Source organism: Chaetodon auriga, chromosome 19 (genome assembly GCF_051107435.1).
Source record: "Chaetodon auriga isolate fChaAug3 chromosome 19, fChaAug3.hap1, whole genome shotgun sequence".
Lineage (NCBI taxonomy): Eukaryota > Metazoa > Chordata > Actinopteri > Chaetodontiformes > Chaetodontidae > Chaetodon > Chaetodon auriga.
Window position 1 is genome coordinate 11,704,785 of NC_135092.1, and position 13,377 is coordinate 11,718,161.

Below are 13,377 nucleotides of genomic sequence, written 5' to 3' on the forward strand. Positions count from 1 at the left end.
CCGAGGCCAGCAATAAGTTCACAGCAGCCTAAATGACATTAATGTGAGACATTGGCCTGTGCTTGTATGAACCTGGTTTAGTCAGACGGTCTGCAGGCGAGAGCATGGATGCTGCTTATTGCTCCCATGGAGTGCTGTGGGAATAAATGATACGGCTCAACATTTCATATCAACAATATTTCAAATTTATTCTCAGTGATGCTGAAAAGGTGGCACACAGTACAGGATCTTTTTTTTTTTTTTTTCAAACAAAATATCAACCGAGGAGGATAAAATGTTTGGACGGAGACATGAAGCTGGAGTGATGTGGTGTCTTTGTAATTCAGCTGGTCATCACGATGTTTTGAATATTCTGTGGTAATAAGACATGAAAGGAACCCGCGAACTGAAGCCTATTAAACAGCAGATGTGAACAGATGTTCTCCATATTTTACCTCCCGCATCTTTCCACAACTGGACACTGTCCATTACCGCTGTAACACCACCTTCATGTCGCAGCTCCTCTGCTGTCACCCCCGCCCGCTCCTCCCTCCCTCAGCACAAGCGTCCGATATCATTTTTGGTACAGCCCTGGTTACAGCACTTCCCCGCCACGCCCAGAGAAAAGTTCCTCTTCATCTTGCTTGATACGGGTCTGTCAGCCTCAGCCGGGTTCCCGTCTGGCTCGGCTAAAACCACGGACGGCTGAGATGCCCTCAGCGCGGCCGGGTCGCTCAGCGACTGCTGCTGCCCGTAAAGAGCCAGGAGGTCTGCAAGGGAGTACGAGGAGGAAAGACGCAGAGGAGAGGGGTCATCTGTGAGCCCTGCGGCAGGTTGCCAGGTGTGGTGGTTGTCCTCCACTGTAACGTCACTGAAGGAACTCCACTGGATGGGATCTGCAGACAGAAAAGTTAAAAATAAATATATTAGTATATTAGGAAACCATTTGCCAAATGCACCTTTAAGTCATACTAAGTCATAAAAGTTGCTTTTTCCGGGACCATCAACACAGGGCTGATTTTTTCATATTATGTTCAATTACGTGAACATGAGCTGACCGTGGTGCTGAAATCTGAGGCTGTCAATCAGCTGCCTGACTGAAATACGGGAGGAACTGATTGAAACCCTGTGGCAGCCTAACCTTTTCATGTTCAACGACTCGCCATCCTGCATGTGGAAACCTACTAATGAAGAAAGCAATCAATTACAGTTCCTCACCTGTGCACCCATTCTTCTTCTCTTCAATCATCTGTAGTCTAACTGAGAAATCTTTCTTATACTGCATCAGAATACGTCTTAAGATATTTTTTTTACAGCTAGTTCACACATCAACTCACATCCAATTAGTGTGCACAAATGAAAACAATTACTGAAAGTGCAGTAATGTTAACTCACCTAAATCCCCCTCTGTGGATCGTCTCCAGCGGGAGCCTCCGCAGGTGAAAATGACCGCTCTGATGAACTCTCTGCCGCACAGTTTCACCCCGTAGTCCCTTGGTAGGATCAGCTTGCTCATCAGATCAGCCTGCACGCAGCTGCATATGCCACCGACACACACCACAGCCACGGCAAGAGTCAGCCTCCAGAGCATTTTTTTTTTTTTTTCCACTTCACAGCTGGTTTGCGGTGCGCAGGGAGGGTCAGCCGAGCTCCACCTCAGGTCTGGTCACTGCTTCAAATCCTGCTGGTTTTGTTCTCTGTTAGGAGAGTTCTGTTGCAGCCTGTTGAGCCAAATGCTGTAGAGCAGACTTTGGTTTCCTCTTCTTGTTCTCCCTGTAGTCCTTGTCCTAACTTATGCGCTCAACCTCAACCCTCTCCCTCCCCCCTCGCCGTCACACACACACGTCATTTAGATGGAGGACAGTGACGTACTTGGAGTTATTCCTTTATTGTCTTAATATTAGGGGAATGTTTTCATGTGAAGTGTGAGTGTGCACATTATTCATAGATTAATTGAAGCGATGATTTCAAGACAAACTACACTTCAGGTAGGAAGAAATTAAGTTAAAAAGTGGCATCTATGTTTGGAGTTTATACAAGGTTTTAGCTTTGGAGGAGTGCATCACAGCAGCATCTCGCCACAAAAGATGATTAGAGAAGAGAAAGTCTGCAAAATGTCTTTTTATTGATTATATAAATATAGTTTCCATGATGTCAAATAGGACTTAAAAGGATGGTGACTACATATTGCATAAATATCAGCACCTTGTCATATTCTGCATCCACTGAATACTACTGTGATAATTAAAATAAAAGTTAGAGGTGCACCAATGCTAACGATAGCTTCCTTAGCACTGAAATTCAACCTTGGCAAGTGAACTCTTTCAGTTGACAAAAAGCTTTAGGGATACAGTTTGAACAATCTTTGGCTGTCAGGACAAATGTCTGCAGTGTTGAGAATCTGAAACATTAAAACTCCATTAGGTCTTTGTGCCAGATGTCTAATGTTTGGATTATGATCCAAACTAGAGTTAAAAAACGTGTGTATATTGCAGTAGTACATGTCAGATAGCAGGTACATGTACACAACTCAGATTGTGAGTGGCTTTCTGCCCTCTAGTGGTCAAAAATCATCTAATGCAGCTTTAACGCAACATGAGAGTCCATGCTGCCAGGCTTCAAGTCATGTGCTTGACGACAGCATGACTGCTCGTTAGAAAACAACAACTGTCGCTGCTAAACAGGTTAGCATAGATGCTGCCATACAGGGCTGCCTCTCAACTCTTACTAAGCATGAGACTTACACACCTGACAATGATCTCACACTTTTTCTCTTTATAACACAGAGTGTAACAAGCTTAAGGCAGCACTTTTCACGGATCATCTGGGAACAGACCGATCATCATCTGTTTGAACCGAAAGCGTGCAAAAACAAAAATGCGTGTTCAGGTGGAGCAGCCAATCACTGTGGTCGAGCAACTAGCCTTCTGAGCACGAGTAGAGCGAGACTGAAGAGACTGACTTCATAAAGCTAAGAACACTTCAGTGCCGAAGAGTGTCGCAACTGATGCACCTCTAATAACAATGACCACAAAAACAACATGAACATTTTTATATCCATTGACACCAAGGCTGATTTGACTCACTGTCCATGATATAGAATTAGTGCAAACCATAGACTCAATGCCGTCAAAAAGGCAGTTGGTATGGACATTTTTTTCCATAATTAAGCAAAAGCAGAAGGATTAAATGTGTCGACTGGACGATTGTGATCGTATCATGATCACGTCATTTCTCCAACAAGGAGCTGAGGCTGCTTTTAGCGCGGCGGGCCTTCTCTATGCTATCGAACGTTGGAATCCCATGAGGCAAGTCCAGACGGTCGTGTTCAGACGCCATGATGCTCTCAGCCTCCCCTAAAGGTACAATATGGAAAAAAATGAGGTTGAATATATTTATACTATGGCTGGTTTTAGTTTGTTTAGTTTAAGTACGCATGCATATGTGTATGTTGTTGTTGATTTGCAGTATTTTGTTTAAAGCTGCTTGAACATGAGTTCAAGTGTATTGGTCAGAATTAGTATTTAAAAGTGTGGTTTCACTACAAGAACATAAACTGTATGCAAAATGATAATGTGTAGCAAATGAATACGGCTTATTTTCTCCCAACCTGTATTAAAGACTAACACTCTCACCTCGCATACGATAAATAAGTGTCCCATAGGCGCTGTCCATATGGAAGGCTAAAATGAAGCTGAGAGGTAAGATGGGAGCCAGCAGGACTGGCTTCTTTCTTTTGACGGCACTGAAGAAAAGTACAGAGGCAAAGACCAGAGAATTCAGTCAACATGTGATAAAAAGATGAATTTCCATTTAGGCTGAATGTGTGATTTGCATTAAAGTACATACAGTAATAGAGTAGACCATTATGATGACTTACATCTCTAAATATTGGGAATATGAGAATAAAGTTCCAGTGAAACGGCCTCATGATTGCTGGTTTACAGCCATTTAAATGTGTCATGTTGCTGTAGTGCCACCTATAGGCGACATGTGATTTTTAGCTGTGTCTACAACAACTATCTAATGTCATTTGAGAGTGAAGCACCCAGCATGAAGGTGGGGGCCACGGACCAACAATCAATGGCTAGCTTTGCCACCAGATGAAGGCAGCTTGATGGCAGACATGTAGAGAAAATAATGGCACTCATCACGCCTCCCATCAGCTGTGTTGAAGGCGAGACGTTCAAGTTTGATGGCATTTGTTGAGTTCATGGTCCATTATCACATAACTGGACAAATTATATGATGATAATGCAAGTGAGCGGCGCACTTCTGTGGCCATCAATAGCAATAAGAAAATCATTTGACAGAGAGGTCGATAGTTTCACTTAAATGCATCAAATACAAACAGCCATGAAAGCTCATTAGGAACATGCCCACACATGACAAGCTGATACAGGTTGTTCCCTCGCCGTGCATTATTAGTGTGTGTTTGTGTGTGTTAGAAACAGAACATCTCTCCGTGAGCACATCAGAGCTGAACACACACAAAACTCACCTGACAGTGAGTCCCACCGTGGCCAACGTAAAGAAGGAGCCAAAGTATTTGAGAAACTCTCTGGACCAGGCAACCTGCATAGCCATCTGCCGCTCTCTCATCTGGTTCTGCATCAGGATCTGACGCTCCATCTATACACACACACACACACACACACACATATATAAGATCATTCAGAAACAGCATCTTCATTATGTAGTGTGTCCACCAGAGAGCACTGACAAGTTCAGTCTCCAACCCCCAAATGTCCCATTCAGGACATCTCTTGGTCACAATTTGCTCAGAGCCAAATTTACAACATGTTTTCTTAGGTTATGTGCTTATGTGGAAAAAATGAATATCTGGGTTCTTTGATCTCCAGTTTGTAATGCAGTAAATGTCAAGGACATGTCAAACATGAGTCTGGGGACATTGCAACGTATTTAAAAGAAATCAAAAGGGAAATATTCTAAATCTCAGACCGTCCAGCCTCAGAAACACTGTGTCCACGCTGATGACCCTCAGTCAGATGGACCTTTTGTCTGCTGCTTCCTGTTTGACGCTCACTCACATCGGCATGCAGAGAAATGCAGGCTTCCTGCATAACAACAGCTATTGAGATGACGGAGTGACATTCTCATTCAAAAAGCCTTTATTCTCTCAGAGTGAACATGTCAAAGAGGAGCTTTGATTTCCACCAAACAGGAAAGTGACACTAACTCACTGATGCTGCAAAGGTTAAGAAAAAGCGACCATTCGAGTGAGCCGATGACGTCAAGTGGATGAAAGAAAAGAAAACATGTTGGAGGAGCGACGTTTTGCTGTCTCACTTTGGGCCCGTGTTCATGAATAACTCTCTATTAATGCCTTAATGAATGAACATTACGTGGCGTTGGAGTTAAGGTGAATGAAATGAAATAGGTGAGCCCTGTGAACAGTGACGAATACAGACTATCTATTTTTGAGGCCAGCACGTTTGCAGAATGACTTGAGTTGAGCCAATGAGTCATTAGAGGACCATTTAGTCATTAAAATGTCTAAAAATACATCAACCTGTGCTATATAATAAACTTAACGTGATTTATTATTATTATTATTATTATTATTATTATTATTATTATTATTATTTATTTATTTATTTATTTATTAATGCAGGAAAGGGGGATGAAAATGTGGAAAACATGCGGCTTCTGAGTCATTCGCATAGATTTTCATTCAACGGTGGATGTTGAACAATGCGACAACTCCCATGATTGATTTGGGCTGCTGTTGAAATTTGAGCCAGGAAGCATCCTTGTGAGAAACAAGGCAAAACATGTACACACAGGGAACTGACAGAAGCGTTAGGACAGAACAAAGGAGGATGAGCCATTTTAAAGCTTGGCTGCATGGTGCAGGAGGCCTCTGAGTGGACAAGTCATAACTAATTCAACAATGCTTTAGGAGGGAGTCGGCTCCATATTGACCAGCTCCCAGCACTGAATGTGTTTAACTTGTCAAGCAGGATAAATAACAGTAAGAATGATCAGTCAAGCCTCCCTCAGGGCCTGACAGCAGTTTTTGTTAATGCTCATATGCTCATTCTGAAGCGACAAAAGTGCGATTTACACAGCGTCCCACCTTTTTCCAAATCGGGGTTGAACATATCAGAGGGCAAATGTAAAAAACAGACATTGAAATTGCACTAATCAAACACTTTTTGTGGTTAACACATGACGAAACGTGTTCTCCTCTTGAGACTCTGTGAAGAACATTGAGTGGGGTGATTTGATGACTAAAATGCGTGACTAATAATAAACATCAGTAGTAGAGGAGAAGGATACGGGTGAAATTAAGACGCTCCGGAGGGTTAAGCTGTAATCACCGGGCTGAGACGTCACTGGCAGGTAAAAGTCGACTAAGAGGCACTTGTGCTAATGAAGCACAATCAACCCTTTAATATAGTGTGGTTTTTAAACACGCTGCTAGGCTGATTGTGGAGGACTCGTGGTGTAACTGCGCTGCTCATTCCACCATGGAGGTTTCTGCTTTTTACCTCAAGTGACTGGCTTCAGCTCAGCACCCTCACGTAACAAAGAAGCAGCTCTTTTCTTTTTCTAGTCAACTCGTCATCAGACACATTCAGTAACATTTATTTTACACTGTATTCCCTGTAAATGGCTGAAACTGAATTTCTTGTCTGGTAAATAGTTCACTGTTGAATGCAGTTAGAGTCAATCAAGGACTGATTTTAGGGCTGAGTGAACGGGACATCACTGGATTTTGAACATTTGAATATGACTGGATGGACAAAAAAGACAATTTGAAGACGTCACCACAGGCTCTGAGGATTTGTCACTGACATTTTTCACCACTTTCTGATATTTTATAGACCAAACATTTAACCAATAAATGCACAAAATGCTTGTCAGATTAAAGACTAATGCAAATAAGCGTCCGTTTTAGCTCTACTTTATTCATATCCTGTCTTTAATACAAAGTTAATGTTGCCTTACAACTTCAAAAAAATCCCTTTAAACACATTTAAGGTGAAGAAAGAAACAAAACAAAACACATTATCTAATCATGACTGGGAACACACGTATGAAATTCTGCGTAAATTTTGCTGCGTCTGTTCGTCATGAAACTTGCTAACCTTAGAAATCCCTGACAGTAACCAAGCTGACTATAACTGCTACTCTCTCCAGGAAGGGGGAAGCTAAGAAACTTTTTCAAGCCTCAGGCATGTGCTTGATACTCAAGATAAACTCTGGGTGGAGCATTGTTTCACAGAAAAGGAAAGCACAGGAACAGCTTCTGTAATCCACGCTGTGTGTTCTGTAATTGTGGGGTCTGCAGAGCCAAAGGACTGAACAATCCCGAACTCAAGAGCGCCTCATTAAAAATGAAGTTGAAACAGAAACCAAATGCTACATGTGTTGCTAATGAGTCAAGAGCTTAATTATGTTTTGATTGGACACCTTTCTAAGGACAGCAAGGGGAAATTACCAATCCATTCGAAGAACTGTTATGGCCCCCAGGAGCAAGAAATGTGTAATGACGTGATTACCTCCCGCTAAGTCATACATGCTGTCCTCTGGATGACAAAACAGGAAGTTGACCAGAGATACTGGATGTTTCATAAACTTGAAATCTAAAAGCTACCCTCTTCTTGTTAGTAATGATGTTATCCCTTGAGTCAAAGAGGGTCTTCCAATGGACACAAGAAGTCAAAAGAGGACATGGAAATGTCTTAGTGGAGTATAATCAACGTAATGTGCTCAGACAAAAGCCGACACCTGATGACTGGGAGTTTGCCACTTGGTTGAACGGCACTTGTCTCACTTGCTCATGAAGTCTGCCTAAACGATGCATTCAAGTGCAATTCTGCAGACTGCAGAAATTATTTCCCTAGTCAGAAATCAGCTTGTGAATGCAGTGCTGTTATTAAGTTGGCAACTCACAATTATTAAAACAGTGGACTGGTTCTTGATGAATTAGAACTGAATCTATAAACAGAGAGGATTAAGTTAGTTGAACATAAAATTTACATTAATCATCTCAGCCCAACTGCCTGCTCTCTTGCTTCAGATGTCCCAGACTGTGCACAGACACTGTTCGACCTCCACCCTGCTCACCCTGAGCATCATCAGCACCGATGCAGATGACATGGGATTGAGTTTCAGATATGTGGGAATCCTCATGGAAATTTGATGAACACTCCAATCACAGACCGTGCCAGCACAAGCTCTCAAACATCCGGAAACTCGACGGCCTTGTATCAAAGCATCAAACAGCCAGTCCTCGTCTAGTGCTCCATCTGCTACTTCACCACACTCACAGTCACCAACAGGAACAAACTCATCAAACCACAAACACACACACGCAGCCACTAAATCAACTTCCAACCTCACAGATGTGAGCACGAATGCATCCAAATCCATCACAATCACAAATCTCGGATGCCTCCAGAGAAGCTTGCTTTGCTCGACACGTTGTGCTTTCTGTCGACATGATTAGAAATTGGGTATCATTTAAAAATGTCCAATTCTCTCAGAGCTTCAATCTTTGAGGTTTGGTTATATAAACGTGGTTCTCCATAAAAACTGACTGAGCCTTTCCAGGATGCCCCTTTCATTCCCAATCATGATACAATCGCTTGTTACCAATGAACATGATTACCTGTGAAATTCTCCAAACAGGTGTTTTTGGAGCTCCAACTTTTTTTGGAATTGGGGTTCTAAGCTAAGTTACTTTTCAAAATGACAAAAGCAACACTGTTATCTTTACCTACGTGTGCACTTTAACAGTAGAAGACATTGTCTCTTCACAGAAACATCAAAAAGGGATGACAAATAGATTCAGAGGCAAGCTTGGACAAGCAGTGGAAGATTACACAATGACTGAGAAACAGTGACTGGAAGAGGCAGCGGAGAAAAAGTGAAAGAAGGAAATGAGCCACGAAGAGTCCACTCCAAAGGTGACAAAGTGAGAGCAGAGCTGAGCGGGAAATTCACTGACATTTTGTAAAGGCTGCAAGCACGCTGGACAATACTTGGAAGAGTGACACACATGAATCATCATGGTCCACATGCTAAACGAGGAGACAGAAGAAGGCCTAGAGAGAGAGAGAGAGCAACCCACAACAGACACATACACAGATATTATGGCTACCTTGTTATTTGTCTTAAATGTCCTGAATACTATTATTTGTATTGTTGCTACAAAATCCTGATCATTCGTCAATATGACACGAATGCTGGTTAATGGTTTGGTTTGTATCCCTGAAACTACACATCCATCAGTCATGCTTGATTAACTGTGGGGGTTCTTCAGAGTCCTGTTTCTGGTCCCTTTCTGATCATCTAAAATTGTAACATTATAGTTAATATTAAACATATTGTCGTTCCTGGGTACTGAGAAAGCTCTTCTTGCCTTTATCGTGTGGTTTAACCATGACCACGGTTCAACTAAGAACAGATGTCAGCACATCTGTTTTAGCTACTGTACACTGGGTCCCAGGACCCAATAGAAATAATTTTGCGATCATTAATTCCCTACAAGGCACGACATGGTAGAAGCCTCAATGTTAAGCTTCTTAAGCACCCTGGGGTTTGTTTTCTATCATTTGACCTGTGGGTTTTAGCTGTCCTCCCAATCTAACTTAAAACAGCAGGGTTTATTTTTACCTCAGCACTGTGTGACTGAGTTTCTGGACCTGTAGAGCTAACAGCTGTGCAAAGGTGAGAAAATTGGTATTTTTTTGTCATTTTATTCTCTTTGTTTTATTGTATCCTCTTTTAAAAGTTGTTTTTTCCTCTATCTGATCAGCCTTGAGCTATTTTTAATCACCTTGTGTTCTAATACATATGAGTATGACAAGTACTTCCTGGTTAGGGCGTCTACGTTCTGGAAAGTACTAGTAAATTTGTGTTTTTGAAAGGGGCTAAACAAGCTGAATTTTTATTTATCATTAGCGTTTACATTATATTTAGTAAGTGATGGTTGCAATGGCTCAAAAACCAGTGAAATCTAACAAATCAAAAACATATTGGGAAGGTCTTTGCTCACTTACTTTACCTTCTCTTAGCAGCCAAGGCCCGTTGTTGAATATGAAGTGGACTGAAACGTCATTTATGTCATTTCATTCATACTCAGGAAAACGTGTCATAAAACAGACCCATAACTAATGAATTATCAAGTAATGTTTAAGATGGACCCCGTGTTTCACACACAATGCCCAAAGACTTTGACTTCAGAGTCCACCAGGCGAGAGCGAGGAAACGATCAATTAGCTGTGAGTGCGGTGACTTGAAAACATTGTTGAGCAATCATCTTTGACGTCTTAATGCAGGGGGAGGCAACAGCTGCTGCTTCACAGATATTCTGAAATTGCTGGGGTCTATCTCACTCAAACGTCATCGCCGAAGATGAAAGGCAGCAAAACTATTTCCTGTTAGAGGCAGTTAACATAACATCTGACGATTAGCCAATCTGACGACCCTGAGTATGTTTTGTTCGGCCCAGACATGAAAGGTTAAATTAATCCAAATTAAAATAGAAAATACTGTCACGTATGCTTTTAAATAATTTAAAGCTGACACACAGATGATGGTAAAATGATAATATTTACCTGTGAATCACTGTCACGACCCAAATGAGGGCTCTCTGAAACTCAATTGCCAAACCTTTGCCATCACTGAGTAACGTTAGTCATCTTCTAACACATTTAGAGCTGAGAGAGCAGGAGAAAATTACAGGGCAGAAAACACAACAAACCTTTTGGGCGTCAGTTGGATAATGTCATTGGTGTTATGACAGTCACATCCCACCTGCTGCTCAGCAGCTTGCAGGCATGAATAAATCACAACAAATTGGCCCCAAAAAGGTGAAGAAAAAAACCCCCAATCCTTTGTTAAAATGAAAAAAACTAAAAATAATGACTGCAATAAAACCTGTGTTCTCTAAATGGAAATGCTGAGATTCAAACAGAGCTGGTATCCCTGACTTCGACACCTCTACAGGCCCGATTCCAAGAACGCTGGGACGCTGTGTAAAACGTAAACAAAAGCAGAATGTAATCATTTGTAAACTGTTTACTGACAACAGTTTTACGCAGTGTTCCTGGGCTCATGTAGTAATATCCTTTATCCAATCATGTGTTCACAAAGTGGGGAACCTCGCTCCATCCTCGCTTGTGAACGACTGAGCCTTTCCGGGATGCCCCTTTCATACCCAATCATGATACTATCACCTGTTATCACTGAACCTGTTTACCTGTGGAAGGTTCCAAACAGGTGTTTTTGGAGCATTCCACAACTTTCCCAGTCTTCTGCTGCTCTTGTTCCAACTTGTTTGAAATGTGTTGCTGACATCAAATGTTTTCCACAGTGACCCAACCTTTGTGGAATCAGGGTTGTAGATAGAAAACTGCTTATACTCAGGTCCATGTGAGCTGGGTTCACCGGTACAATTGATGGACTACCATGGAATTTATTACATGGCCCCATGTTTGCTGTGTGGAAATATGATAAAAAAATTTTTCAGGAAGTACAATGTTAAGTGAAACATTAACCTGAAAGTGAGGTTTCAACACCGCAGCTCCCTTTAAGACAGTATTGCTAATTCAGATAATGAAGCAGGAACCAGATAAAGGTCCTTGTTGTATCAGTTAATTTTGAGGTTTAGAGGCGCCAAAAGAAATTCCCATATTCCTCAAAAAAATTCCAATTGATCAAATGGCCACACAGTGACACACAGTGGCTTTTGCCTGCTTTGTCAGTAAGTAATTCAGCCTTGACTGGTGCAACATGCTTTGCTAGACAGCAGTACATTAACATTTAGGCAGATGCTTTTCCTCAAAAGCAACATGCAAATGTGGCCCAATTTAAGGCACAGTAGCTCAAGGACAAGCCTTCAGGCATAGCTGCTTCAACATTTAACTCCATGTTCCACCTGACACAGGTAACACAAGGTTGCAGGTGCATGAGGCATTCTCTGCACAGTGCAGTTCTGATACCGTGGGAGTGGGTGCAAGGACACTCACCTGCAGCCGTGCATTGAGGAGCATGAATTCTTGTTGCTTTCTGAAGTTTGCATCCATGGATTTAGACAGTAGGAACCCCATGGTGGCGCTGTTACTGCTGACACACAATACAATTATTCAGTTATGCTGCAGTCAAACGTTACCAAACTCATAGGCACAAGCAGTAACAGAAGTGTACAAAGATATAACTGTTTAACCAGATAAAACCAGTGTTTCACTGTGCTGTGATTCAACGTTACAGCTGTCTGCCATGTTCAGTCACTTATCTGGCTCGAGCTTCATTTCAAAGCTTGTTCTTCTGTTTTTAAGTCCAAAACCTGATGCTCACCATCGAATGTAACGTTAAACATTTTTGCTGTTGCTAGGTGATAAATGTACGGCTAATATTGCTAATATTACTGTATGAGATAGCCTCCCACGCTTCACCTGATAAACTTGGGTTGTCACCTTGAGTGGTAGCTTGGCTAACTGCAAATGACGCCTTTACATACCTAATATACTTTGAAGACGGTAAGCTAAACAATAAAATGTTACTGGTCACAAATGCAGTACTATCGTTAGTTCAAGGGCATGCCTGTGTCAAACAAACGTGTGTGTATCGCCTCGAAAACAGCTCACACTTAACTTCCTTCCTACGGTTCCTGTAGCCGCCCTGTAAGATAAAATATCATCAGCGGAAATGAGTCAAGGCTGTACTTCCGGCCAAACCTTCAAAATAAAACAAACGCATACTTCAACAGCCCTAGACCCAAATGGATGCTTTGTGTAAAAAATAATTTGTAGGATTGTAAATAATGATAGTCTATAACCAAAACAAGTCATTGAAAACTTATGAAAGTGCAATATCATGGTGATTTTTTCATTAGGGACAAATCACAGTCATCATTCAAGGCAGGCTACTAATTTATTCTGCTCTGAGTAGCCTTAAGCAAAAACACGGGGTTGAGAAATACAGAATACAATATACAAAGTATACACACAGTATTTGTGTTAAAATGCTTTTGTGCCTATCCCTGGCAATACTGAACATTATACGGAGCCAGGCTGGTTGCAGTTAGTTGAGAAATGGCTCCCTCTAATGGTGTTTATGGGCCACTTATGAATCCAAGTCAACATTATAATCCATCTTTTAAAGATTGTTGTTTCGCTCTTCATATTCTACTGCTCACTAAAACATATTTTTCTGAAAAATGGTGCTTCATGGGAGCTTGAATCACAGCCTATGTACTGTGTTCCTTGATTTAAAAATGTGCTCAAATATTAGTAATTAAAAGGAAATCTGATGACCCGAGAAATAGGTGAAAATCACAGCAGTGGAGTATTCCAGTTATAAACCTTATCAGCCTAAGATTATGTATCTTCCAACAGATTTTTAATGCTGCAGTCCAAGCAG

General features: G+C 41.6%; 2 protein-coding genes across 7 annotated transcripts; both read right to left on the minus strand.

Annotated features, from left to right (window-relative positions):
- Positions 1–167: 167 nt before the first annotated feature.
- rln1 (relaxin 1) lies at positions 168–1,745 on the minus strand. Its single transcript, XM_076758836.1, has 2 exons — positions 1,375–1,745; positions 168–875 (listed from the first exon to the last, which is right to left on the minus strand). The coding sequence occupies exons 1-2, from the start codon at positions 1,568–1,570 to the stop codon at positions 535–537; spliced, it is 537 nt and encodes a 178-aa protein (XP_076614951.1). The 5' UTR covers positions 1,571–1,745; the 3' UTR covers positions 168–534.
- A 339-nt stretch (positions 1,746–2,084) lies between these two features.
- plgrkt (plasminogen receptor, C-terminal lysine transmembrane protein) lies at positions 2,085–12,670 on the minus strand. Of its 6 annotated transcripts, none has more exons than XM_076758840.1 (5): positions 12,476–12,670; positions 11,985–12,078; positions 4,481–4,611; positions 3,615–3,724; positions 2,085–3,335 (listed from the first exon to the last, which is right to left on the minus strand). In XM_076758840.1, the coding sequence occupies exons 2-5, from the start codon at positions 12,063–12,065 to the stop codon at positions 3,208–3,210; spliced, it is 450 nt and encodes a 149-aa protein (XP_076614955.1). In that variant the 5' UTR covers positions 12,066–12,078; positions 12,476–12,670; the 3' UTR covers positions 2,085–3,207. The 6 variants fall into 6 exon arrangements, with proteins under 6 accessions (XP_076614955.1, XP_076614952.1, XP_076614953.1 ...); XM_076758837.1 differs by having other exon boundaries at positions 12,411–12,645; XM_076758838.1 differs by having other exon boundaries at positions 11,985–12,081; positions 12,411–12,645.
- Between the last annotated feature and the right edge of the window lie 707 nt (positions 12,671–13,377).